The sequence below is a fragment of the Sporothrix brasiliensis genome (assembly GCF_000820605.1).
Source record: "Sporothrix brasiliensis 5110 chromosome Unknown Cont22, whole genome shotgun sequence".
Classification (NCBI taxonomy): Eukaryota; Fungi; Ascomycota; class Sordariomycetes; order Ophiostomatales; family Ophiostomataceae; genus Sporothrix; species Sporothrix brasiliensis.
Genome location: NW_024467141.1, coordinates 1,810,724 through 1,838,062, shown reverse-complemented (window position 1 = coordinate 1,838,062; position 27,339 = coordinate 1,810,724). Strand labels below are relative to the sequence as shown.

The 27,339-nt window shown below is 53.8% G+C and overlaps 9 protein-coding genes across 9 annotated transcripts; 3 read left to right on the top strand and 6 right to left on the bottom strand.

Annotated features, from left to right (window-relative positions):
- Positions 1-890: 890 nt before the first annotated feature.
- Positions 891-2,552, top strand: SPBR_08367 (tubulin gamma; the record flags this gene model as incomplete). Its single annotated transcript, XM_040766605.1, has 5 exons — positions 891-898; positions 955-995; positions 1,058-1,701; positions 1,784-2,266; positions 2,328-2,552. The coding sequence occupies 5 exons, from the start codon at positions 891-893 to the stop codon at positions 2,550-2,552; spliced, it is 1,401 nt and encodes a 466-aa protein (XP_040614798.1).
- Positions 2,553-3,362: 810 nt separating this feature from the next.
- Positions 3,363-6,082, bottom strand: SPBR_08886 (uncharacterized protein; the record flags this gene model as incomplete). The annotated part of the gene is made up of 5 exons (XM_040767012.1): positions 3,363-4,267; positions 4,820-5,158; positions 5,505-5,732; positions 5,801-5,951; positions 6,029-6,082. The coding sequence occupies 5 exons, from the start codon at positions 6,080-6,082 to the stop codon at positions 3,363-3,365; spliced, it is 1,677 nt and encodes a 558-aa protein (XP_040614797.1).
- Positions 6,083-9,003: 2,921 nt separating this feature from the next.
- SPBR_08712 (cAMP-regulated phosphoprotein family protein Igo1) lies at positions 9,004-9,599 on the top strand (the record flags this gene model as incomplete). Its single annotated transcript, XM_040766950.1, has 2 exons — positions 9,004-9,039; positions 9,135-9,599. 2 exons carry the CDS (start codon positions 9,004-9,006, stop codon positions 9,597-9,599), a joined length of 501 nt encoding a protein of 166 aa, XP_040614796.1.
- A 796-nt stretch (positions 9,600-10,395) lies between these two features.
- Positions 10,396-11,454, bottom strand: SPBR_08563 (MYG1 protein; the record flags this gene model as incomplete). The annotated part of the gene is made up of 1 exon (XM_040766801.1): positions 10,396-11,454. One exon carries the CDS (start codon positions 11,452-11,454, stop codon positions 10,396-10,398), a length of 1,059 nt encoding a protein of 352 aa, XP_040614795.1.
- An 817-nt stretch (positions 11,455-12,271) lies between these two features.
- Positions 12,272-13,949, top strand: SPBR_08359 (uncharacterized protein; the record flags this gene model as incomplete). Its single annotated transcript, XM_040766597.1, has 2 exons — positions 12,272-12,549; positions 12,632-13,949. 2 exons carry the CDS (start codon positions 12,272-12,274, stop codon positions 13,947-13,949), a joined length of 1,596 nt encoding a protein of 531 aa, XP_040614794.1.
- A 1,313-nt stretch (positions 13,950-15,262) lies between these two features.
- On the bottom strand, positions 15,263-16,721 carry SPBR_08430 (isocitrate dehydrogenase; the record flags this gene model as incomplete). The annotated part of the gene is made up of 3 exons (XM_040766668.1): positions 15,263-15,687; positions 15,780-16,319; positions 16,412-16,721. The coding sequence occupies 3 exons, from the start codon at positions 16,719-16,721 to the stop codon at positions 15,263-15,265; spliced, it is 1,275 nt and encodes a 424-aa protein (XP_040614793.1).
- A 4,371-nt stretch (positions 16,722-21,092) lies between these two features.
- Positions 21,093-21,815, bottom strand: SPBR_08674 (uncharacterized protein; the record flags this gene model as incomplete). Its single annotated transcript, XM_040766912.1, has 1 exon — positions 21,093-21,815. The coding sequence occupies one exon, from the start codon at positions 21,813-21,815 to the stop codon at positions 21,093-21,095; it is 723 nt and encodes a 240-aa protein (XP_040614792.1).
- Positions 21,816-22,764: 949 nt separating this feature from the next.
- Positions 22,765-23,937, bottom strand: SPBR_08530 (uncharacterized protein; the record flags this gene model as incomplete). Its single annotated transcript, XM_040766768.1, has 1 exon — positions 22,765-23,937. One exon carries the CDS (start codon positions 23,935-23,937, stop codon positions 22,765-22,767), a length of 1,173 nt encoding a protein of 390 aa, XP_040614791.1.
- A 158-nt stretch (positions 23,938-24,095) lies between these two features.
- On the bottom strand, positions 24,096-24,716 carry SPBR_08703 (uncharacterized protein; the record flags this gene model as incomplete). Its single annotated transcript, XM_040766941.1, has 1 exon — positions 24,096-24,716. The coding sequence occupies one exon, from the start codon at positions 24,714-24,716 to the stop codon at positions 24,096-24,098; it is 621 nt and encodes a 206-aa protein (XP_040614790.1).
- Between the last annotated feature and the right edge of the window lie 2,623 nt (positions 24,717-27,339).

Sequence of the window (27,339 nt, the reverse complement as noted above, 5' to 3'; positions counted from 1 at the left end):
GGCTCGCCCCACTGGTGATGTCAGCCAAAGCGTGGTGGTTACCGCACCCCGATAGGGTAAACTGAGAGCCTAGAACTTGGGCGTACAGAATTATGGAAGGCGTGCATGTGGCGTATTTCCAGAATGCTTGTGTTTGGAACGCTCCTTCCCTGTCTGGAGATCTGTAATGTGTTTCTTCAAGGAAATCGATTTCGCATCGGAAGGAGCGAGCATTCAAGGGTAGGATCTCTTTTGCCTGGACGCTCAGAAAGGGAAATACCGGATTGAAGCATAACAGTCGTCTTTTGCACTAATGCGCGTTCTGGTGCGCGTCTTTGCACGTCGTCGCCTTCGGCAATCAATGAGGGTGTCTTATACTGGCACGTTCTCCAGCTACTTGGCTTGACTCGAAGTTGGTTGCGTCGTCCTGGGCAGTCTACGAGGGTATGGGCAACGTGAACTATTCGTACATAATATGTCGAGTTCAAAGTCACACGGACTGCTTTACGGCGTCACATTGGACGAATCTGTAACAGAAACCCGTGTTCTAGAAAACATGACCTGTCTGGTTTCGGTATTCTCCGGTCGAGACAAACATGCCATTACATATGACCCGTCAGCTGGGGACCCTCGACGTTATCGGATCTGCATCCACGGGGAGTGAGGCCGATAAAGATGGATGTCGCGGCATCACGTGATGCGCACCGAGAATGTGGAAAGGCGGTCTCGGCTGTAGTAAATAGTAAATAGCGGGGTGGTTAACGCGCCTTGTCAACTGTGACCGCCAGAACGACGCGTCGCACCCAGTTGCTTCCCTATTCAGTGAGAGTGGCATAAAAGTTGCCGCCTCACCACCTGGACCTGGCTTTTGTCGAAAAACGAAACCACACTTCCCACGTTGGCAGCCCAACATGCCTAGGTACGAGCAACACAATATGAATGAGATTGGCCGATGTGACTAACGGTATTGAACAGAGAAATCATCACCATCCAGGCGGGCCAGTGCGGCAACAGCAGTATGTATTCGCCATTTCTGCATCGTCTCGCCAAAAGTGTTTCTTTTTCTGACCTCAGACAGTCGGCAGCCAGTTCTGGCAACAGCTCTGCCAGGAGCATGGCATCAGCCAAGATGGCAATCTTGAGGAATTTGCGACTGAGGGCGGCGACCGGAAAGACGTCTTCTATTACCAGAGCGACGACACGCGATACATACCGCGAGCCATCCTGATCGACCTCGAGCCCCGCGTGATCAACGGCATCCAGACCGGGCCGTACAAAAACATCTACAACCCAGAGAACTTTTACGTCGGCAAGAACGGTATCGGCGCTGGCAACAACTGGGGTGACGGCTACCAGACCGGCGAGCAAGTGCACGAGGAAATCATGGAGATGATCGACCGGGAGGCGGACGGCAGCGACAGCCTCGAGGGCTTTATGCTGCTGCACTCGATTGCCGGCGGTACGGGGTCTGGTCTGGGATCCTTTTTGCTGGAGCGGCTCAACGACCGGTTTCCGAAAAAGGTCATCCAGACATACTCGGTGTTCCCGGACACCACGGCTGCAGGCGACGTCGTGGTCCACCCCTACAACAGCATCCTCGCCATGCGACGGTTGGTGCAGAATGCCGACTCGGTCGTTGTGCTCGACAACGGCGCGCTGTCCCACATTGCCGCCGACCGGTTGCATGTACAGGAACCCTCGTTCCAGCAGACGAACCAACTGGTAAGGCTGGGAAAGCTGGAGAGCTGTTCATGCATGGCATGCCTGTTTGTCCCGTGTTGCTGACTTTTGGCCCTTTGCACAGGTATCGACCGTCATGTCTGCCAGCACCACCACACTACGCTACCCCAGCTACATGCACAACGATCTCGTCAGCATCCTCGCCTCGCTCATCCCTACCCCGCGCTCCCACTTCCTCATGACCGCCTACACCCCCTTCACCGGCGACCAGGTCGAGCAGGCCAAGACGGTGCGCAAGACAACCGTGCTCGACGTCATGCGCCGCCTGCTTCAGCCCAAGAACCGCATGGTGTCGACGGCCCCCGGTCCTGGCGGCAAGGCCGGCCGCAAGAGCTGCTACATTTCGATCCTCAACGTCATCCAGGGCGAAGTGGACCCGACTGACGTGCACAAGAGTCTGCTGCGGATCCGTGAACGGAGACTGGCCACATTTATCCCCTGGGGCCCGGCGAGCATCCAAGTCGCTCTGACGAAACGGAGTCCGTACGTGCCAATGAGCCACCGCGTGAGCGGTCTAATGCTGGCCAACCACACCAGCATAGCAACAGTACGTACCTGAGACCCCCCCTTTCAGTTTTATCGCATCTCTTTAACACCGCTGTCTCCAGCTCTTCAAGCGCATTGTTCGGCAGTACGACGGTATGCGGAAACGCAACGCCTTTATCGACGCATATAAAAAGACGGCACCCTTCTCGGACAATCTGAGCGAGTTCGATGAGGCGCGGGAGGTTGTGACGGACCTTATTGGCGAGTACGAGGCAGCCGAAGAGGGCGACTACTTGAGTGCGCCACACGACAAGACCGCAGCGGCAGAAGACCCAAGAGACCGGTGATGCCTCGTACTGCGAGTGCTATTTCCTGCCTATTTCCTTCTCCTTGAGCGCCTGCCCCGGTGTATTATTGATTCCCCTGCTTTTTGTTGGCGCGCTGTTGGTTCTTGTGGTCTTGGTTCTGGGCTGGCGCCAACTAGGCCTTTCATTTTACCAGGGCCTGCATTTTGTCATGAAATTCCGCACAATACTTAAAAGAAAGAATGATGACGCTATAAGTTTCCATGTTTCACATCTGCATAGCCGTTTATCGGTCGGTGTATTGCTCTAGCCAGCGACGATAGTGTTTTATTTTATAGTGCTATATTTGAAGTCTTCGCGCATGCTAGATGTAAAACCGTCAGACCGGCCTGCCACACCAGACCGACGATCCTTGTGCTTGACATAACGTTGGCCTCTCTCGTACATCACACACCTCTGCGGGTTGCCTCCATTCCCAATGAACCTGCTGCTCTGTCTCACCACCTTCCCTTGCCTTTCTAGCCTCCCTGTCAGACACACTTTATGATGATCAGACATTGTGACAGACATAAACAAATATGAACGGAAATACAATAAAGAAGCACAATAAAAGAACATCATGAGCACACGCGAGAAGGGCGTGTGCGCTGGAGATGGTGACACTAATTGGCGAAAGCAGAGCCCCGCCCGCAAAGGCCATTGCGGCAGCAGCACTATACGAAATAGAAGTGCGGGTGCTGTCGATTCTGTGGGAGAACACGTCTTGAAATCTCGATCAGCAGCTGCAGACCAAGGATGCAAAATGCACAGACGCACAATGGTCGGAGAGAGTAAAAGGAAAGAAAAGAAAAACTATGGGGGAATAGCGATACCCATGAAACGGTTAGCATTCTCAGTGGAAACACTGTTGCCGGCTGTCGCCCATCTGGAACCTTGCAATCCCTTTGTAGCAGTTTTGGACTGGGCGTCCGGGAGAGTGAGACGAGACATGCGTGCGGTCAACGAATCAATGTTGCTCGAGATTGACGAGTTGGAAATGTCGCTCAGTGCCACCGGTGATGTGGTTGCAGGCTGCATGCCCAGTATAGAACCAGTCAACGTGAGCCGATCTGTAGATTTGGTCTGCCTCATCTTGGGCGGTGGGCTAGGCTGGAATGGCTCTGCTGTAGGCTTCAGATTGGATCGTGTTTTGCTGTCCGTGAGGCTTGACGATGGTGTGTGCAGGGGCTGCCTGCGGGATGCCTTCGGACGGCCCAGTCGGGACGGCCGTGGCAAGAAGTCAAGCTTGTCAAGAATCTCTGGAGGCGGCGCGGCGTGGTCCCGTAGTCTCTCGATGTTATCGCGAGTGTATCTAAGCCGGCACACGGTGTCTGCAGCTTTCGCAGAAGTCCCTTTCTCTTTGGACAGCTTTGCGAGAATGGCCCGTAGAAGCTGCTCTGCAGAGGAGAGGTGGACGTTTGTTTTGCCGTCCAAACTTGACCGAAGACTGGAAAAGACCAACTTAGCTGTATCCTCTCTTTTCGCTTCTTCGACACTGTCTAGGATGCGGACCATGGCCTCAAACTTTGGCAGAATCTCAAGGAGTGAATCTTGGAGGTTTATTTTGCTTCCCATGGCATCATCTTCTGCAAAGGCATCACCCTGAGGACGATGGATGGCTTCGTCGGGGGCCTTTTCAGCTGGCAAGGAGGGGTGCTCTGAGTGATTTGTTGCAGAGAGTTCCGTATCGGGTTCTGTCATAGGTTCTATCACAGGGACTGCAACAGGGTCGGTGAAAAGTTCAGTAACAAGCCCTGTCCCAGCAGGCTCGGCGGCATGTTCCATAAATCGCTCTGTATCAAGAGCTCCCACCCCAGCCGCCACAAATGGAGTACTCTGCTCCTGTACCCCTTCGGCAACGTCCAACGACATTGCAGGTGTTTCAAAGTGAGACGATTGCAAAGACCCAAGATCCATTACATAGGACGATGCCATGGTAGACCGAGTCGGGGGCCTGGAAGCAGTTACCTCCACTGGCTGCGACAAGTCGACAAGATCGCACGCCATACCGTAGTCGTCGTCTCCGTACTCGAGAACCAAGTCCGCTGAGGGACTCTCTGCGGCTGATATGGTTCTTGTACTAGCGTTTGGGAGAGTGGAAGTTGGTTTGACGTCGTATGTCGCTTGGGCTATTTCTTCAGGTGTGTCTTCTTTGGCAGATTTGCTTGGGACTAGCACGCTTCCCCTATCGATATTCTGGGAGGAGGAGTCAGGCTCTTCGGGAGGTGTAGAAATAGAAACCGTTTTCTTTGCAGTCTTTGCAGGCGTACTCGCCGTAGTTGCTTCGGAACCATGTTCTTGCTTCCGTGCTTTCAAACCCCGAAGAACCTCCATGAACTGTGCGATTTTATCCTGGCTGCCAAAAACAAGACGCGTCGTGGTAATCGAGACGCCATCAGACTCTTTAAACTGAGGGCAGAGATCGGTCGAGTTGGTGATGTAGTTGTGCATTTTCACGACCGGGTACTCAAGATACTTGGAGCCCTCCAGGTAGATGTGGAAAGTTCCTGGATCCGAGTCGGACAATGCGACCAAGTACACGACCCCTTCTCCCTTTGCCAACCTGTCTGCCACGCGGATGGCTTCCTTGTACACAAATGAAGCCGGCTCTGGGTCCTGTGGTCGTAGGATTTTAACCTCGGGGGGCGAAGGTTCAGGGAGTGGCTGTTTCCTGACCGTGTTTGCTGGCACCTGTACGATACGCCGAGGCATAGGTGAGTTTCCCCCAAGTTGATGCACGACGTCGCTGTCGACGGTACCGAAGCCCTTTGGTTTCGGTGCAGCTTTGGGAGGCATTTTGAACGAAAGCAGAGCACTACAGCAGATATGTTAGACAATTTTGTGGGAGGTAGGGAGGCCAGTATGGGTCGGTTTGTATATACCTCGTTTTATCTAAACCAAGGGGAGCGCCGGCTGAACGTGCATCTTGTTGTCCGAAGCCGGGGAACGGAACACCTGGGACCGACTTTGCCGGCCGGTGAGGTTCCGGCTGAATATTGAAGGGCGTGTTTCGTCTGAGACCTGGGGGAGGGAGGCCGGGAGGGAGCCTTTTGCGTTGCGGAAAATACTGCGCCGGCACGGTGGGAGCATTGTTCAGCGCGTGCAGTCTACCACCACCGATCCGGTCAAGACCCTTGACGGTTTCTGCGTCATCATCATCGAAAGCGCCGGATTGGATTGCAGCTTCTCAAGTTAGTAGACTGATAACTGGCGTAAAGGACGCTGTAAGGGCACGAAGGAGCAAGATATACATTTCCACTTGCTCGCGACCGGCAGAATCTTTCTCGGGGCGGCGGTGGCCTGTGCCGTGATAATAGAGCTCGCGTTTCCGGTGCGGATGGTGTGACCACGATGACCGTTCTCCAGCTGAAGATCGTCTACTCGTGTCATGCCCAAGTCGTTCTGGGCAGGTTAGCATTATTTCTGTAGATACATTTGGCATACCATGAAGACAGGAGAACACTGGGATCGAAACTCACTCTCATCGCCAACAGGACAGACTCTCTGGTTGGAAAGCCATCGTTGGTAGCCATCGTGACCTGGGAGTCACGTCGATGTAAGCGAGATTGTGGTGCTTTTGATATTTAGGGCCAACTGTCAGTGAGAGCACAATGAAGAGAAACGCGGGAATTGAACTGCCATGTGGCCAAAAGCCGTCATTTAAAGTAGTCAAGAGAGACGTAGAACATGGATCCTAGGTACTCACGACTTGTCGACGGTCGGACGAGACTTGTGTGCTTGAAGAGCAGCTGCGTGATTCTCGTCAGCGTGCTTTCAGTCGAAAGTCAAGGCACGTGAAGACGTGACTGAGAGCGAGCTCTGGCGTCCGATGAGGGTGAGGAAAGGAGATTATATAGCTGAAGTGTGGAAGTTGAACTGGTTGGCAGGTAAACAGACGGGAAGAGACAAAACAAGGTCTCGAGCTTGGGAGCGCAGCAAAATGGTGCGAAGTAGGCACGCGAGGTGCTCTTGCCGTGGACGAAAACAAGGATATGTTTTTGGATGCTGGCTGGGATACAAGTTATTGCCTAATTAGGAAAGAAGTCGTAGATAGTTGCCAGGGGAAGGTGCGATGCAGAGACTAAACGTAGCTCCCTTCTCTGCCTTACAGAATGAGTGACAGGAGGCATATTTTGGTATATCCTCCTCGACGATTCAGTGAATGTGAGGTTGCTGGTCTTTGGTGACCAGCTCACAGTTGCAAACAGTCACATTGATGTGATCGGTTCTTGCACGCTGGCTATAGACTATAAAATGACACCAGAGCCCGAAGGGAATGCGAGACGACCGCGCACAGACGAAAGGGAAGAGCTACGTAGCCACCAGCAAGTGAGGAGAGCCTGGTGAAGTTCTGCTCGGCAACACGCCGTGGTTGGTGTTACAAGGTCGTGTCGTTTGGCAAGTGCGATGCAAGCCATCGACTGCCGTCGCCATAGGACGTCGCACGCACTGCGGCCAACTCACAGGCAATTTGAAGTCACCAGCACTTTGGCCCAACCCGGCTTGTCTTACACTTACAGTCTCATACCGTTCTTTATAGCCAATGCTGCCCAGCTTACCAATAAGTCTGCGCGTGAGGATGCATGAATCTATGACAAAGGCACAATTGCGGCCAATATAACCATGGCCAAGTATCTCTACCAAAAGCAGCTGATGTACGAGCGTACAACATACACACATTGCATCACGCCACTGGCTTGGCTCTCAGGAATTTTGGCAGTGCGACTGAGTGTGTAACAGAGGACGTCGACAGATAGAACATGCACACCTGGTATGCGCACAAGAGAAGAGGTGGCATAAGGCAACATCGCTCCCAACTCTCGGTGCTGGACTACACGCAATAGAGGTACCTTAGTGAACTCACCTTGTGTTCGGTACGTACTCCTTATCTAAATCCACTCTAGACACCCAACATACGTCACAAGCATCGGTCACAAGCATCGACACCCCCCCTGCAACGTGTCGCGGATGCATTGCCGCGAATATGGATTGGTTGGCTGGCCTTGTCATGATGGCATGTGCGCTGTCCAGGCCTTGTAATAGTGCATTTACAGTGTAATAGCCGTTGCTACGGAAGCAGTTCCAGCGCGCGGAGGGTTGCTGCTGCTCCCCTAGTGCATGAACATCTGGATTGGGCCCAAGCTTCTTGGTGCGCCATTTGCCCCGCTTTTATTCAGGCTGCCGATGGCATGCAACCACTTAAGATGCGCCATACGATATGCCCCATGTCTCTGATATAGGCAAGTGCACAGCGCATTGCCGTCGCCTGCCAAAACCCTCGTCACCGCGGATGACTGCAAGTCGCCACAAACAACAAAACAAAGTTGAGTGAAATGAGATGAGACAGCTCCTGTGTCTTGCGGACAATATAAAACTACATGATCCCATTCAACTTGAGGCACGGGAGCACAAACTGCATACTTGCGCAAACCACTGTACTCTGTCACAATCCAACGAAACGAAACGAAGAGAAACGGAAGGAACACAGAACACACAGATCCTTCCCAATCCGTCCTTTTCCAACGGTCTGTCGCTGTATTTCCGTCCACCCCACAATCACTCGTCCGTCGCTGTCTTCACTGAGCAAGCACTTGCCAGACACCTTCCCAAAACAAAAGGTCTGGTTAGCGCATTCGCACGTGACTCATCGGCACTGGAAAAATTGCAGAACAGCAAGGGCAGGCACGACTGACGCAAAGGAGGGGCTTGTCAGCAGGTCCAATCAGTCGTCGCTCTTGTCCCGAGTGGTCTTAGCCCCTCTCTGTGGCTGCTTCTTTCTCTGTCCCGCCTTCCTGCTCCCAACAGACCGACCAACCCTCCATTACCGGTTCCCGCTACCTTCCTGCGTGCTTTGACTTATGTTATCTTTTCTCCTTGCAGTACAGAATACGACATAGACGACACAGAAATCCAAAGAAACATATACAGACACGTCTGCTCTGGCTGCAACTCTGCCGATAACGACACCCTCTTGGAGCATTTTTGCATTCTTCGACACACCTCCGCTTTTCCAAGGCACGGTGCTAGATCCATTTACAAGTGCCAACGCCCAAACACTCAAACGCCAAAGTAAGACAGCCTTGGACGGCTTTCTCTGACCTGCTGTCTTTGTCTCTACGTTGCTCCTCGCCTCCCCTCCCTTTCGACCAGGATTCGTTACGATTTATTTCGGATCGTATTGGTTTATCGACAGTCCATCTTGCGGGAATTCTAGCACTTCTTTCCATTGCACTCCTCGCGTCCTGGCCACTCGGTTCGCCTCGCAATCGATCTTTTGTTCTCCGCATCGCCCCATTCTCGCCCGACATTCTCCAATTGCGCGAGTTTACATTGACTGCTTGGCGTTGATCCGTTGCCGTCTTTTGACGACTCGCACCTTATACTGTCAGGAGCACGAGGCAACCAGAACTCTTGGGCCAGACCAAGTTCAACTACACACACACAAACCGCAGCTATGAATCCTCACCAGAAAAACAAGGTGGACATCAACGTAAGCAGCCCCTTCTTTCCGTCCTTCTTCGTCGACGCTCTTTTCGTCTCTTGCTAACTGGTCCTCTCGCCAAGTCCCTGTCCCCCGACGAGCAGCGCCTCTTCCGGCTCTACGGCAAGCTCCCGAGCCGCTCCGACCATTTCTCCAAGCATCTCAAGGAGCGCAAGTACTTTGACAGCGGCGACTACGCCATGTCCAAGGCCGGCAAGGGCGACAGCGTCGACACTGGCACCGTCGGCTCGCAGCACCCCGTCCCCGAAAAGATCCCCCACCTCTCGTCCCCGCCGTCGACCAACACGCCGGGCTCCAACGGCCACAGCAACAACCACAATGTCGTCGGTGGCAGCGGCAGCGGCGGCGTTGGCGGCATCACGCTCGGCATCCCGGGCTCGTCTGCCCACTTCCAGCAGGCCGGCAGCCCTGTGAAGGAGAGTAGCTTCCTGCACCGCGAGACGAGCGCCTCCGACCTGGAGGAACCATCGGCGGTGGACACGACGGCTGGCAAGCAGTCGTCTCCCGTGGGCCAAGGCCAGACCGAGTCGATTCCCATCCGGCGATAGTAGGAAGCGCCGAGTAGCGGGTATGAAAATTGAAAATACACATACAAAAAAATGGGCATTTTTCTTCCACGGGCGAACTGCTGTTTTGCGTGTTTTGTTTGATTTATTTTGAGACCCTTTTATTTACCTTTTTTTTTTCTTTGTCTCTTTTTTTTTTTTTCATTTCTTTGCATATATTTTTCTATCTGTTTTATTCCACCAGCTACGCGTTATGAAGTTTACCGGGATTGTCTGCTGTGTTTTATTCTCTGATTTATTCTTGTATCCCAATCGTGTATGTCGGCCGTCTCATTGTACGTGGCGCATACTTTACTGTGGACGTTTCACGTCTTGGACAATGACTGGAAGATGTTTCGAAAATGGACGATAAAATGGAAAGCCTCTTCCAATACAGGACAGGCAAGACACAAAGACAAAATGGATTCTTGGCTGGGAAACAAAGCACTTCTGCTTGTTTACTGCTTTTCTTGTTTTTCGCATGTTTCATGTTCTTCGATATTTCTTGATCCTCCGTTATTCTTTTTCTTCTTTTCCACACTACGCTTACCGCCAATTTGGACTCTTGACACGATATGCGACGAGTAAGGCAACTTATCACGAAACACTTCCTTTCTTCCAAAAGTGGCCCTTGTTCCATGCCATCAGAGTATTTATTTGCAACCGTACAATGCGTTTTCACACTAGATATCCCCATTTTAGTTTCCGATTTGGTCATGCCCGTTATATTCCATGTTCCCTTTTCATATCGACGCCTCTTGCGCGTGATATCATGATATGCTCCTTACCATGCAGTCCTTTACAGCTCCAGAGACTTCTTGGCCATCTGGAGCGCGCCCTCAAATGTCCGGTGACCGCCAATGAAGCCCGACGCGTGGACGAACACGGCACCTGGCGCCACGGCGCCGTCCAGGATTTTGTCGAGTGCGTCGTCGCGGTGACCACGCCACGCCTCCGGCAGCGGCCGGCGGCTCTCAAACGAGTCCTTGGCCGCCGGCACGCACTGCACGCGCCACCGTCCCTCCTTGTCCGGGTACAGTACGTACAGCACCTTGCTGCTCCCCTCGCCTGCCTCGCTCTCGAGCGTGTACAGGTGATCCTTCCACGGGCACGACTGGTCACGGAACACCAGCAGGCGCCCCTCGGTGTCAAACTCGCTGCGCGCGTCAAACGCCGCCTTGACAATGCTACGCGCCGGCAGCCAGCCGCTGACCAGGTAGTTCAGCTCGCGGTCAAACTCCTCGCCGATGCGCGCGCTGGCCTTTTCGAAGCGCGCGTCCTCGGTCGCCTGGTCCTCGTCGGCGTCGTTCCACTGCGCATTGTAGCGGCCCACCACGGCGCCGAGCGTGAAGCCGCCGTCCGTGTACCGTTTAGCAATGCCTGCACCGCCGTTGGCCGCCGCAAGCTCGGCCGGGTCGTAGGCGTCGATGCCGTTGTCGTGGGCGTCGAGGGCCTCGATGAAGCCGCTGTACAGCTTGTTGTACAGCAGGTCGACATCGGAGTCCGCCACCTTTTGGCTCGTCACACTGCGCTCGATGATGCCGCGGCCAAAGTGCATGTACACCAGGCCTGCCGAGGACAGCTTCGTGGGCCGGCCCGGGAACGTGGTGGTGAAGCCGCGCTGGTGGTGGTCGAAACGCAGCTTGTCTGCGTCGTACTCGCCGCCCACGTCGACGACCGTGTGGCTCTCGGCCAGCTTGGCGGGGTCGCGGGTGCGCACCAGGCTGGCACTTGCATAGTCGGGCACATGGCGACGGAGCATGTGAACAGCTAGGGCCTCATCGGCGTGGAAGTGGCCATTGTGGGTGGCAATGGAGATGCCGTCGGTTTTGAGGCGCTTGGCTGCTTGCTCTGTCATGGTCGAAAAGAGTCGTCGGCGGGCAATACGAAACATAAACTAGGGGCTGGTGACGCCGACCGAATTGTGGACGTCCTGTGATATGGTCGGAACGAGTGACAGAGTAACAACAGGTACTCTGCGGAGTGTGTTTTGTCGTTTGCACGTTGGAAGTCGCCGCTTTACATGGCAGAAAAGCTCAAGGCCAATATTAGTTAGCCTACTGCAGCAGGCGGTATGAGGCCGTGAGAAAAGTGGAGCTTGCATGGACGTGAAGGAGAGAAGACAGCAGCCAGCCAATCATAGTGCCAGTCGAGACCAGGGCGGACTGCAGGCAGGCACGTCCCAGGGCTTCGCAAAACGTTGCAGCGACAAGGAAGGAGCGTTCTGGTCGTGCGGCTGCTCGTGATGGGAAACTCGTAGCGTGGCGAGCATCTCTCCTGCTGGCTTTTTCCCGCGTGTTTTGGCCTCTCCTGCTGCATCCTCCCTTTTTTCTGTCGTCCGAACGCCATTGCACTTCGACTCGTCTTTTTTCGTGACCCGCGTTGTGCGCCCCGTTTTGACACAGCGCCGCCCACGCTCCCGGTTGGCTCTGTTTCTGTCTTTGCGTCGACATCTTCATCGTTTCGCGCTCACTTCCAATTCTCGCGACAGCCGCCGACGATTCGATGCACGTCACGATTTGAGCCCCCGTCAGTCATCCGCACCCAACGCCATACCTACGTCTACGACTCGATTTCAGAGTGATTTTTATCACATTGCCCTCCCAAGGCACGATATCCTTAATTGCAGGATCTCTTCGTTGCCGTCTTTATCCATATTCACAGCCCATTTCACAATGGACGCCGACAACGCGCCGTCCATACGGGACGTCAAGATGGAGGACGCAGCATCTGCAAAGGCAAAGGACAGCGCCGACTCTTCATCGGCTGGAGCATCCAAAAACGAAAGCGCGGCTACTGGCGAAGCCGCCAAGGGGAAGCGGTACCGCTCTTGGAAGAAGAAGTTCCAGAAGATGCGCGTCGAATTTGACGTCAGCATCGACATCAACGAAAAACTGCACACAGAGGAGACCAATGCTCTGCAGACAACGAAGCGGCTAGGCATTGAGATTGAGTAAGTCCCGGGCCATTCCTTGCAATCCATCTATCCATCTTGCCGGCTCGAAGGACAAAGTACTTTACTGACAGCAACGCAGCCGCATCCTCGACCTCCTCCTCGACATCAACAACACACCTCAAATCCCCGGGTCGAAGCGCATCGATCTCAGCCTCCCACGATCTAAGAACACCAAAGCCCTTGACATTGATGTGGACGGCGGCTGGGAGCGGCGATACTTTGATAAGAAGGACCCCGATGGGCCCCTCCCGGAGCCTCCAGCACGCTCGCTTAAGTCCCTCCTGGCTGAAGTGCCGCACCTCGACCTGGCCGAGACGAAGAAGAATGACCCTGCCGCGCTCAAGGACCTAATTGCGACCAACGAGAACCGGCTCGCCTTTGTGGTACCGGATCTGCGGCTCCTCAACAAGCAGAACCGCCAGCCGTCCACAGTGGACTTGTCGAACGTGTTCCCGGAGAGCTTCCTCACGGCCGACGACATTGACAACTACCTGTGGGACTCTGATCGCCACATTGCTGGCCGTGCCCTTCTCGCAGGCGAAAACCCGCCGCCCATGATCCCCACCATGGCCCCCTTTGCCCACACACCGGACACGCACATTGCCCACATCGGCAAGGGTGACACCGCCTGGGATGAGTTGTTCAACCGCAGCATCGTCGAAAGCGACCTGCCCAAGATGGTCAATACGGCACCCTTTTGGTACCTGTCCACCACCATTGCCCGCAACCCCACCAGCGTCTACAACTGGCTCAAGGACCATGCACCAAAGGCAATCTTTCTCCAGGAGGGTGAGGCGACGGCCCAGGCAGCAGCGGCGGCCGCCGCCGAAAAAGAGCGTGAGAAGGACAAGGACAAGGACGACCACGGCAGCCAAAAGGGCACCGGTGCTGGCGGCAAGGCCAAGCGCCAGCCCGCGCGCAGATCGGCCGGCGTCAACTTTTTCAGCCATTACCCCGGTGACGCCTCTCGTGCCAAGCGCGCCGCGGCGGCTGCGGATGCCGACCTGTCCGACGACGCGGGTACGACTGCAGCCGCTAGTTCCGGTCGCGGTGGCAAGCGGAAGCGGACGCTGGACGACGACACGGGGTACCGGCCGAAGGGGGCCGGTGGCGGCGGCAGTGCATCAGCCCGTGCTAACAAGCGGAAGCGTAAGAGCGAGAGCGGTGCCGCCGGGGACGACGACAACGATGGTACCGTGGCCGATGTGTCTATGGTGTCGGTGACTAAGAAGCGGCCGCGGAAGAACGCGGCACTGGAAGCAGCCACAGCCGACGGCGATACGGAGGTTGAGGCCGGGTCAAATGTCGGTGACGCAGCCGAGGATGATGCGGATGCCGGTGCCGCGGACACGGCATCGGCGGCCGTTGACTATGAAGCCAGCCCTGTTGACGCATAGTGCTACAGTCGTGGACAGTTGGGGCCTTTGTTCGAGCTGGTTATGGTTCTGTCCGGTCTTGCCGAGATTATAGACGGACGGTTGCAATGTATTATTACTGTTTTGTAGTATGGTTATTGCCTTTTCTACTTCGTGTTAAAATTTCAAAAGCCGTCGATGTACTTTGATGGGAGAAAATTACGGCTTGGTCGTTTGGCGTTAGTTTCGTTTATGCATTTATTATTTTGGATTCACATAATAATGATGTGATCACTGCTAAATGGCACACACATCTGATTGAAGCAAGCTCGTTGTTTCGTTTTGTACTCTTTATATGCGGTGTAATATATGGCGCGTATTTACAAGCGGGATTCTAATTACAGAAAAGGACAAATGTACAGAGTCCACAAATAGATACACACAGCCCCTGGACAGAGCATGCGGGAAGAAACGAAACAATGTCAACAAATATGTTGGACCTTCTCTCCACAGCCCCCTTCTAGCAGAGCCTCCTCTTGATTCCTCCCACGGCAACGACCTCGGGGTCATCTCCCGTGATGAGACGACGTTCCCTTCGGTCTCTAAGTTTCTAATATGTATTGTCGCGTCTTTTAGGTAGCGGTGAGCTTTATTCTTCTCTTTCCAAGAAGGAAGGGACTTCCGCCTCGGTAAAAGCACGCCGGTCGCAAGCAAGAACACGGCCTTGGAGAGGAGTGTTCAAACTTGATTCTCGTCAATGCGTTGCCTGCGTAGACCGCAGCAGTTCTTCCCGGGTTGTCGTTCTTTGGTTGTGGTTCGAATAGCGATACGAACACAAGCAACCAAAATGCAGGGTAAGAAAAGAGGTCAACAGAAAAGAAAAAGAAGATCCGCGTAAGGTTGGGCGTAGGATTTTGTTGGCATATGATCGTTTTCTTAGTTTTTTTTTTCAAATATGACTTTATATATACGTGTCAGCAGCTCGGCTGGCCGACAGACCCTAAGTGTCAGGGGGGATCGTTGCTAAGATGGGAGTAAATTGTGCATAGAGGGCGTTCATAATATGCGTCTACTGTAGGCGGATGCTGTAAAGAAATTTCAAAGGACCGAAACAATGCGTGGGTGGCATGAAGGCGTCATAAAGCGGTGGGTAAGAGTTGTAAGCGAGTCAGAAAGAGGAAGAGAGAGAAAGAGGAGGGAACGAAAAAGAAAAAGAACAGCCGCGTGACGGGTCCTGTGGCGATAGTGGCATGATAAACGAGATCGTAAACGAGCTGGCCGTTTAAAAAGTTTCACAGCTTCCCTGAAGATCAGGACCCTCATGTGTTCTTTTGTCTCAATCATAGATGCTCCGCTTATAGCTTCTCCTGCAGGCTGGTGCGAATACGACGCTCGACGGCGTTCATGTACTCGGTGGTCGTGACGTAGTCCTCGCGGGCGGTCTTGCCGCAGGCGAGGGCCAAATCCTTGGTCATGATGGCGTCAACATCAACGGTGTCAATGCAGGCGCGCTCCAGGGCGTCGGCGAAGGAGACCAGCTCGGGGGTGTCGTCAAGCTTGCCACGCTGGGCCAGACCGCGGGTCCAGGCGAAGATGGAGGCAATGGGATTGGTGGAGGTCTCGCGGCCCTTTTGGTGCTCGCGGTAGTGGCGGGTGACGGTGCCGTGGGCGGCCTCGGACTCGAAGGTCTTGCCGTCGGGGGTGATCAGAACCGAAGTCATCAGACCCAGAGAGCCGAAGCCCTGGGCAACGACATCGGACTGGACATCACCATCGTAGTCTACTTTGTTAATACATGCCTCTAATACATGGTCTTCTCTTTCTTCTTGAAAATAGCAATTGGGCCAGGGACGAGGAGGGGTGGGGACTCACTCTTCAGGGCCATGATGTAGCCGCCCTTGCTCTTGACCATCTGAGCGACCATATCGTCGATCAGGCGGTGCTCGTACCAGATGTTCTTGGCCTCAAAGTCCTTCTTGTACTGGGTGTCGTACAGTTCCTGGAAGATGTCCTTGAAGCGGCCATCGTACTTCTTAAGGATGGTGTTCTTGGTGCTCATGTACAGGGGTAGGGACTTGTCCAGGGCCATCTTGAACGAGGCATGGGCGAAACCCTCGATGCTCTCGTCGGTGTTGTACTGGGTCTGGGCAACACCGCCGCCGTTCTTAAAGTCGTAGACGGCAATTTCCTCGGGGGCACCACCATCGGCCGGGGTGTAGACCATGGACAGCTTGCCGGGGCCAGGGATGACGCGGTCCTTGGCGCGGTACTGGTCACCGAAGGCGTGGCGGCCAATGATGATGGGCTTCTCCCAGCCGGGCACGAGGCGGGGGATGCGGGGGATGACAATGGGCTCACGGAAGACCGTGCCGCCGAGTGCGTTGCGGATTGTGCCGTTGGGGGACAGCCACACTGGTTTATTAGTACAAAGGTTCGAAGGGATATAGAATGGGCCTGTAGTCAACGCGAGGTTGAACAGAAGCAATTTCACCGTAGGGACATACTCTGCTTCAGCTTAAACTCCTCAACACGGGCCTCATCGGGGGTGATGGTGGCACACTTGACACCGACAGAGTACTTCTTGATAGCCTCGGCGGAGTCGATGGTGACTTGGTCGTTGGTGGCGTCACGGTGCTCGAGGCCGAGATCGTAGTACTTGAGGTCGATGTCGAGGAAGGGCAGGATCAGCTTGTCCTTGATGTCCTGCCAGATGATGCGGGTCATCTCGTCACCGTCCAGCTCGACGACGGGGTTGACGACCTTGATCTTCTTGATCGGGGCGGCCGAGGAGGCCTGGGCTTGCTGGGAAGTCATGATAGCAGCAGGAGCAAGGGTGGGGCGACGAGTAGCAAAGGAGACGAGGTTGGCGGCGGCTCTGCGAGGCGTGGTGAAGTTGTTGGAAGAAGACGAGAAAGTAGAAGTGGAAGAGGAAAAGTTGGAAGAAAAAGATTTGGAGGAAAGGCTTAAAACCGGACCGGCAGCAAGAGCCCGTCGGCTGGCAACAGACGAACGAAGGAGTAGCGAGTTCATATTGGCCAAGGAGGGGGGAGGGGAACCTGGAAATCTGCGCGGGCGAGCTTGTGAAGAACGGCGAGACAAAATGGAAATGAGAAGCGGCCAGGGTCTTGAACTGCTACGGTGGGGAAAGTCGAAAAATGGACCAAAAAGGACCCAAAGGCTGCTTCCGTGTGTAAGTTCCGGGGGGGGGGGGGGGTGATCTGTAAGTGTCAACACGAGGAGCTGCGAAATTGACCCGACGTTATTGGACCTAGGATAGGATGATGCAAACAGGAGCGCAACAGGCTGGCGAGGTGTGCCGTAGGTTCAAAAGCCTTAGCCGAGGATCAACGCGGCTAGATATACCGTGCTGGAGGTCTAGCTCGAGGGGAGAGCAGTTTTGTGTGGGAGACTTGGCTGACGAAAGGAAATACTAATAAGCAGCGAGGGGCGCGCGTCGGATGGGAGGCTGTGGGAGAGGAACGTTTTGTCTCCTGGCAAGAAAAAAATGGAGAAAATAATTGGGAAAATCGGGAAACAGGGTCAAACGAGCGACCGCGCAACTCGTGTCGGTGATGATTCAATGGCTGTCGGAATGGCTACCGGCGGTTTAGCGGGGGACGACGGAGGCGTATCGGCAAAGATAGCGCGTCTGGGCGATCGAGGGGTGCTTGACACGAGGTACAAGTACGTTCTTGTGCGGAGTTGTGAGGGGCCGCAGGCGAGTTGAAAGTGAGGACAGGTGAAGGTGAGGCGACAAAGTTGTGGCAACACCAGGACGAGAGTCGATGCAGCAAACCGCAGCAAGGATTATCCAAATACAAACAGCTCCGGTGAGAAATTGGGACCGGCGAAGGGCGAACACGCAGTGTGTTGAATTGGGCTGGTATTCTTTTATTTAGCAAACGAAGGATGCGACATCGGTCCTTTTTTTTTTTTTTTTTTTTTTTTTTTTTTTGCGGCTTGCGGTGTTTTTGGGCACGTAGAGGCTCTTTTCTTTTTGCCTTTTGCTGCGTAGCCTGGTGTATATGCTTGGTCACTGTAGGGCCTGGGTAGTCCTTTTGGTGAATTTCCCTGGCTTTCCCGTTCTCTTCTGTCCTTCTTCCTGTTTTTCTGCCTCGTTCTCTTTTTTTGTCTTTTCTAAAGCAGCTGTCTCCACAAAGGCGACGATGGGTCCTGGTATCGATAGGGGAGGCGATAAGAGGTATTTTGCGACTGGAGTATGCCGTACGAGTATCAAATGCGTAAGGCGCAAAGTGAGAGCTGTGGTTGGGACTGAAGGCGGCCGTTTCGTGATTGTCTTGTTCGAGAAGGGTTTATTGTCAACACGCGGGGGATGTTGCAAGAGAAATATATGTTTCCCCTTTCCCCGTCCCCTTTCTACGACTGGGCAAGCCGAAAGTTGGTCGCGTGTGGAAAGAACGGCCCAGCGCTTGCTCTTTCCCCTCTCCCGTTTGTCCATCGGCCCCTTCCTAATTAGCCAGTACACCCAATGTCACCTCGCTGCTTCTCCAGGCCATCTGACCTTGCCGGTGCGTGCCAATGGAGGAAGGAACCACGGAAATAGGAAAGCACGCGATGCCGACGCTGCTGAGGGTTAAATTGCCAAACAGGCAGGCACGGGAGGAGGGAAGGAGGGTGCTGTGAACGCCGGCAGGCGCGCTGGAAACTGTGCACAGGGCACCCAGCATGCGGGGAGAAACCACCTGTCCATGGAACGTTTCGAGGTCAGAGCAGACAAAACACACAGCACGGATTGGCCGGTCGCGATTGATCAAAACAAACAAGAAGAGGCAGAAGCACTTTTGCGGTATTAGTCGCCCCTTGCAGTATGTATTCCGGGCCATACGGTGGTGGCAGTATGCGGTTTCCTGTTTCGTCGGGTGCCGTTTTATGCAGTCCCCCCGCATTGCTCGGTGGCTCTTCCCCCTTTCCCATAATACCATGCTGTAATTACATTGCATGTACAAATTACTCTGGGCGCCGTCTGACACCTGCAGCCACCCCGGCGATATTCACAACGGTATTCGACGTTGCGGGAAACATCAGTCCAAAAGCACGAGAGGCGTTGCCCAACTGGTGTCCAGAAGACAAACAAATAACCGACTGCAACGGGACAAACATCTCCGTCAGTGTCGTAGGTGGTGGCGCCTTCCTTTCCGGTGACCGCACTCCGTACTACAGCTCTGTCGTTCTTTCCCTGGGAGCCATTATTGTCCCCATGCTCCTTCCATCCTGCTGCATGGCGTGGGGAATCTTGGTATTGGTGCACACCACCACGCTACTGCCGCGGCGCCCGCATGGCGTGCATTGTAAACTTCCCGCCGCTGTGCACCCTTTCGCTCTTTCTCCGCGCGCTACAAACCGGGGAAAAGCGTATGTACGACGGACGTCGGAGAAGGCAGCGACCTGGTAACCGCCGTCGCACCTTCCCCCACACCAACCGAAAGCACCAACGCAACCACGCAGGAAAGCACCGCGGCGTTGTCTCGAGACGACCTAATTGGGCAATCATTCCCCACGACATAACATTCATAGGTCGTATGTGCCAGCATTACGGGTGCAAGACTCGCCCAACTGCCAGTCGGCTCAAGTCGAACGACCTGCTACGGAGGAGTTCTTTTGCCCAACGTCGTCAGAGCCGTTTACACAAGCCGATGGACCCGGACGGACCAGTCTTTCCGTGCATTCCGCCCTAAAAAGTCATGGTCGGTCGACTCTTCGCTTTTGTTCTGCCAATAGGGATTGGCTCTGCGAATGCGTCTGAGTCGAAGACTCGGCCCTCTCCACTCGAGTCTGGTTGACACTGGCTGGCGGTCCGTGGCGGTCGTCTCGGGAATACGGCAGTTGTCTGACAGCTGCCAATCCGTCCGGCAAGGGCAGCATCGATCAAACCTCCACATGGGACATCGCTAGTAAACACAACGGCGAGCACGAAGCCTGGCACTGCTTGCAGATCGATTGTCCTGCTCGGCGCTTTAGGGGTATTAATACGGCGCAAAAAGCAGCCCGTACCGAAGGAAACGCACCAAACGGGGCCAAGGAATGGGGGCAGGTGCCTGCCCCACGTGATGTACGTGAGCCACCCTGATGACACGTGACCTCAGGTTTATGTTTATTATTAGTATCGCCACGCTCGATAGTAGTAGTTAGCGAATCCAAGATTCTTACCATTCAGTCCATGACACCCACAAGGAAGGTCGCAAATCGACACGCAATCTAGCGTCGTTGCCGTCGGCGCCCAAGCCAGACTTTGCTTTTGAACAACTTGCGACGCAAGTACTCGTCCTCGTCTCTTCCAGCCGGTCGGCTGTTGGGTCGCCGTCTTTCGTGGCCTACGATCCGACGCGCCACAGTGTAAAAAACACAAGAGACGCAAAACGCCCCAGAAAACAGGTGTCGTTGTCGGCTCCCACGTCTACTGCCTCGCCCTGCCCCCCCTGCCGCCCTCATATCTTCTTTCGGGATAGTTCGACATTCCTTCCCGACGATTGACAAACTGGGGAAAATGTCCAAATCGACAAAAGGATTCCTCCTCTTCGCGCTTCTCAACTTTGAGGCTTTCTTTGGAACAATAATAGGAGAAGCGACACAGTGAGGATCCGTTTACGGTTTGGCTGTGGGCGGTTTACCTGCCCGATCCATACAAGTATCTTACGCGTCGGCTGAGAGCCACTGCACTCACAAAGATCCGATTATAAGCAAAAGTCGCCTGGTCGCCTACCTGGGATATAGCACTAGCGATGGTATGTACATAGGCGTCAGGTCACGTTCTGTTTAATGCAAGTCGTTGCAGATGCATCCGAAATAGGCAAGCATTCGCAGCTCGATTTGTTTACTTCGCTTGATAGCCTCGGTCACTATACACCGTACCGCCACTACATGGAGAAGCATCATAAAAGGGACAACGAGAGTCATGCAGATCCGGAGACACTGAATAAGAATCAGTGGATCAACAAACCCTGGCTGGTACCAACCCGGTGCACATAATTTTTATAGATGGTGCTGCACACGGAAGGTTTCGAGTGTGGCGTGCAGGTGTTTGGAGGGTTCCAGTTCGATACGTCTCACCCAGACTGTCCTTTGGGGAGGCACTTGGACTATCAGACATGCCACCACCGCTGCTGACTACATCACTCGTCAAGTGTCTCTCTTTAGTTTGATTCACTGCCATGCATAAACCAGGTATTATAAGATTCCGGTTTTTATTTCAGGAGCTATATACTTGACACGGCCTGGAAATGACGAGAATCTTGGCAACACCTTCCTCACTTCCTGAGGCGCCGCCTCGTTGTTGACAAACGTGCTCTTCTCGCCGTGGGCGATGCCACTGGCAAACGTCTTGGTGGGCCGCCACTTGGCCGAGGTCTGGAGGGTGGCCTCCTCCATCATGAGATCGACCTGCTCGAGGGTCAAGCCCTTGGTCTCGGGGACGAGGAAGTAGGTGTAGACAAAGGCGCAGGTGCAGAGGCCGAACCAGACATAAAAGACAGACGACACGAGGGCGCCGACCATGTAGGGGGTGATGACGGCGATGATGCAGTTCCAGAGCCAGTTGGAGGCGGTGGACAGGGCAATGCCGCGGGCGCGGATGGGCAGGGGGAAGATCTCGCCGATGACGATCCAGGCGCCGCGGCCCCAGGTGGTGGCAAACGAGAAGATGAAGATGGCAATGAAGGCGATCTGGGCGTTGACGGCTTGGGTGTTGTCGGCCGCGGTGCCGCCCACAACGGTCGCGTCAGGGTGGGTGTGGTTGAAGCCGACGGTGACGCCGACGGTGGCGACAATCAGCTGGCAGATCAGCATGGACAGGGCACCCCAGAGCAGGAGAGGGCGTCTGCCCCACTTCTCGACAGCCCAGAAGGCAAAGGGCGTCGCCAGGGTGTTGACGATGTTGAAGACGACGGACATGAGGAACTCGTTGGTCACGGCGCCGGTCGACTTGAAGAAGGGCGTGCCGTCTGTTTTGTTAGTGGGGAAGGACCAAAAAAAAAGAACAAAATAAAAATAAAAATAAAATAAAAAGCAGACAATGCAGCACTGTATATACCTTAAATGCACCGTGATAATATACCAGACAACCAGACAATCGAATCGAACGGAACTTGAGGTAGAGTTTCTTGGCGGGCCGGCGCTGAACGGGCCAGGCCGCGTGTGGCTTGGCAGCGACTAGTAATGGCAGGAACGACTGGCCGACATAAGCACATGACGTCCAGCTTCTATCAATTCAGCAAAGCGCACACAAATGCCATGATCTAAACCAAGTGAGGCCTTCGCAGTTGTTAACATCGCAGGTGACGGATGTTGCAGTGCTAGCACTGTCTACTGCAAGGCACAACAACCGACAGCAATGGCAAGTGGTGCATTTGCAAGTTATATGGTAGACACGGCGATGTATCAACAAAATGGTTGCAGGGGATCTGCGCGGGGCGTGTTTAGCCGGGCCAAGAGACTCTTAACAGGCAATGCTCCCGGCTTACTTACTCGGTCTTCCTGTATGTGCGTTTGATAGCTGGAGGCTTTGGAACAAGGCGTAACGGCCGTTGTCTGGTCTCTGCGCCTGTTTCAAACTAAGAACAAGCTCCCGAGATTTTGATGTGCAGCCTTCTGCTACGTACAGAACTGGATATCCGATGCATAAAAGTGACAAGGTGAATTTGGACAGTAAATGGATTCGGGAAGCAAAGCTAGACAGATTAGGAATTCTTACAGGTCAGTACAGTACAAAGAAACCAATGTAAGGAGAGCTTTACACGACAGAATAATAAAACATGTCCCAAAATGAGCCAATTCTATGAACTATATCCCTCCGCAAAAAAAAAAAGGAAGAAAAAACACCGGCTCATGCTGCATTGCTCTATCAGTACGTCTCCATCGACATGTCGTTATACGTTCCCCACTCGGCCGGTATGTCCAAAGACTGAGCCAACTGGCGGGCGTTTGTTGCCGCCATGGACGCCGCCGACCGCGACATCCGGATCGCCTTGCGTGGCTCCTCGATACTGCCTTTGCAGTTCGGACACGTCCAGCCACGCTCGGCAATGTCGACTCGCTGCAGACACCGCGCACAGCGCCACCACTCGGCCTCCGTCTTACAGTTTTGCAGTTGTGTCTCCTGAAGCAGCTTCTTGTTCCTTTTGACATCGGCGGTGGACGATGAGGATGCGGATGCCGACGATGGCGACAGCCTTTCGGATGTTCTGGCACCAGAGGACGACGACGTCGAGGCCGCCGTGTGGTGGTTTGCGTTGCTGCCACGCTTCAGCAGATCCTCGAGGTGGTACACGCGCAGATGCTCGCGGTAGTGGTCCTTGCGGTGAAATGGCGTAGCGCTGCGTGAGCACGAAGAGTAGTCGCACAGAAAGCGCTCCTTCTTATCGGCGTCGGTGTGGATGTGCAGCATGTGCCGGTCAAGGTCGGCCATACGCGTGAATACGGGACCATGGCAATCCGCGCGCGTGCACGCAAATTTGCTGCGGCTCTTGTCGTCAGATCCTCCCTTTGAGCCACTGCCACTGCCGCTGCCACTCCCACGCCCGTGCTTTGATGATGCCTGAGATGTCTTTCGGTTGGGAGATGTGGCGGTTGAATCGTATGGACTGGTACTTCGATTGGTTCCGCGGCTGCTGACATTACTACCTCGGCGGCTGCCGAGGCTGCCGAGGCTTCCACGTTTGTGACTGTTTGTGATGTTTTCGCCTCGGCCGCTCTTGTGGGTGCCCATCGTGCTGCTGCTCGCACCGATACCAACGCCGATGACACTGCTGCTACCAACACTGGTATCGTTGTAGCTCGTGGTGACCACCTGTGGTAGCTTAGTTCCTGCGACTGTACTCGCGAACCGTGTCGTCTTAGATGAAGCGTCCTTCATTGCCGGAGGCAGCTGGAATCCCCCTACTGTGGTTGAATCCAAGATCGACATGGGCGGCCATGATGTTGTAGATTGCGAGGTGGCCTGGAAGTTGAACGTGTCTGTAGCCAGTCCGCCTTGTGTGTTCAGATCTAATGCAAAGTTGTCTGAATGATACGCCATGCTTGGAGACAAACTATATGTCCTGTATGTAGATGTAGTAATAGTTAGTACTCTTCACCTTCCTGCTCCCCTCTGTCCATGCAATTCTAACCTCCTCCTTAATGTACGCAACAATAAAACGAAGGTCGCTTGTATCCATTTTGTCGCTTTTATATTTCTTACCTCGTGGTGTGACTATCGCCGTCAGCACTGCTCGGGCCGCCAGACAACCACGAACTCTGAGGTGGCGTGTATTGACTGCGGTCTGTATGGGGTGAAATATCGTCGAAAAAGCCCATACCGCTGCTACTGTGGTAGCTGCCATATATCCCGTCATTGGCAGCGCTGCCATCGGAGCTTGGCCACAGCAGGCCACTGAATCCGGAGAAATCGTGTCCACCCGGGCTTGTGCTTGGGCTCGGTTGTGCGGATCCTGCAACTGTTGCCGCATCGCCGACGTCCAAGTAGTCGCCAAAGTTGCTTCCACTGAGGCTCGTACTACGGAACAGTGGTCCGGGGTGCGAAAGTCCACCGAATGCAGCCAACGGAGACGTATCACCAGCGCTGCTCAAGGAGAGAAGCGGTGAACCGCCTGATGCTCGACTGCTGGTCTCGAGCATTCCCGCCAGGTAGGACGAGTCGCTGGATGTCGGGCTGGTGGTGTAGGTAAAATGTGACGGGACGCTGAGTGTTTGGCTGGATGCTGTGAGTGCGTCTGTTGTTGCGTCGAGCCCGGCTTGTGAGTAGCTGTACATTTGGCTGAATCTAAGCGCCATGTCGTTGTCGTCTGGTTGGTTCATTTTTGTTCCAAAAACAATTTCGGGGCCGTCAAAGTGTCTCAGCGACGAGTGCAGTTAAATACCGAAAGAGTGGAAACAAGGAAGGCCTGCAGATAAGCCGGCTGTCCTGTCTTATTTGAATTTGTTTTCTCCTTGCTGAAAATTTCAGGGTGGTCTCGACGCGTTAGACAGCAATGGCCCTTAACAATGCGGAGAAAAGGACAATTGTGTCAAGGTAGCCAGCATATGTATATATGCCAAATGACTTTCGTACTGCTGGTGTCTCCAGCATATCCCATATGTACCCTCTCCAGATTTGCTGAGCGGAGCAATATTGCCCAAAATCGCCTCGAAAAACGGCCTCTTTCTTCTGAAGCGGTAGCTGGTGACGGTAGCGTCGAAACGGAACAAAGGTGGCAACCTAGATGCGAGGTTGGAATGAAGATGTAAAAGAACAACAAAGAAAAACGTAGATAGAGAAATTGAAGCGTGTGTCAAGTGTCGAAAAAGGAAGGCTTCGGTCAGGGGGAACTGGCGAAGAAGAATCTGGCCGAGGGACTGTAAAGTGCGAGGATTTGCGCGACTTAAAAGATAAAAATTACATCAAGTGAGAAACTAACAAGAATGAAGGACCGAAGAGATTTAGGTTTGAAGGGATAGAGCGATAAAGTAAGACAGAAGAGGTCTCTGGGTTGGGGAGAGGATAAAGAGTAGATCACCTCAGAGTATGTGAAACTGAGAAGTTCTTGGAGCGGTTTACCGCAGCGAAGATGAAGAGGGGATAGTATGAATATAGGAGTAAATGAAGGCAGAGACCGGATCCTCGAAGGGGGCTGTAAACCAAAATAGGCGGATGAGAGGGCCAACGGCTGGGATGGACGAGGACGGGCAGGTAAGAGAAGTGCTGCAAAAACAAAGTAAGAAAATTCTAGAAAGGCAGAAAATGGACGTTGTTATTGTGCAGGTCAACCAACAGGAAGGAGTTGAAGTGTAGACGACAGCAAGAATGTGAAGCGCCTTACAACGAGGCTGACAACACGGCCGTCGTGGGGAGGCCACATGAAACGGCAAAGCGGCTTATTGACGGAGAGGGCTGCACAAACGTGGGCAAGGTGCAGGACAAGACCACGCAGTAGGGTGATGGGTGATGAAGGCGGTCGTGCAAGGTGCTTTTGTAGCACTCCGTTGCACCAGAACCGGGGGAATAGAAGAAAGAATCGGGTCAACGATTAAAAAACGCTGGTGTAGGGTCAGCATCAAAAGATGCGGTGATGCAAGAGACGGAAAATGGAGAAGGCCACAAGTGCGAGCGAGGCCCAACAGAAAGGGTGAGCAAAAGATTAGAAAGCACGGATCGGCAAATAGATTTGACCGTTCTTTTCGTTTTTTGTTTGTTTTTCCTTTTGCTTTCCTCTAGTCTTCCCCGTCTTTGTTGTCTTTTTTACTTCCGAATGCCGTGCGAGATACGACCTGCGGGCACCAGATGGGGCCCTCAGCCACTGACCCTAACCTTGATGGAATCGTTTCCAAAACGGGGCAGTATTGGTGTTATTCGGCCAAGCAGTCCGTGTTCCGTGGTAGGTGTGATGTTTAAAAACGGCTGGTAAGGGTCACACTCTCAAGTTCCTGAGTCTGCAAGGTAAGCATGAAAACGAGAAAACATGTAGCAAAGAGAATAAACGATGGGCGCTTCGGCCTCGTCACCAGCGTTACGCCAGAGAAATTCAACGAAGTGCACCCCCAGTATGACTGGTGCAGAAAGTGGTGTCAGGCCAGACTTTACACGAACGAAGGAACATGAGGCGACTGGGAGAAGACGAGGCAGAAGTACGGCCGCTTGTGGTCAGACACCTTAGCTTGGTCTGTACAAGGAAGGCGTATTGTACGAGGCTGAACGATGTTCAAGTCGCCGTTTTTCGTGTTCTGCGGTCTTTGATATTGCCCATGAATCGGCCCATGGACCTTCCCTCACGTCAAAAGTACTTTGAACAAGTGCTCTGGAAGGCGACATGGGTGAAAGTGAAAATCATGAACAGCGCCTCCATTTTGAAAACGTCTAAGTCGTCTTGGCATCGGTTGATGCCACACGGATCCAGATGAAAGACACAGTATCGTGATGACCAGGGGTGCAGCAGGGAAAAGGCGTGGAAAGAAGAGTGGAGAGAGAGAGGGTACCACTGACTTACGTTGGTGAGTTATGAAGATTAACAAAGCGGCCCGAGAAAACAGCCATCAGTAGGGGGAAAGCAGTTCGAATAACGGCGGCGCGTATGCACCCGATTATGTGAGTCTGCGGTGCAGGAACACTCGTGTATACGACCGCGAGAAAGAAAAGGGAACAATAAGGCAGGCGAGACACAAGGTGTCTGTGGACTAAAATGCAAGGAACGAAGGCAAACTGCAAGTGGGAAAGGTTAGCGAGCAAAGCATCATAACAATGGAGTAAAATCGTGTCATCTGGCGAGACAGGAACCTCATCAAGGCTGCTGTGGTCTGAGGGTGGGGTGAGAGAGGCGTGACACGGTGTGAACATGCGTGAGGTGTGTCTTTATGGTGGGGGCGTGTAAATATGACCAGAGCGTACACAATAGTGTAAATCAATATCTGGACCTACAATAGACCGAGACGAGAGCGGTAATAGAAT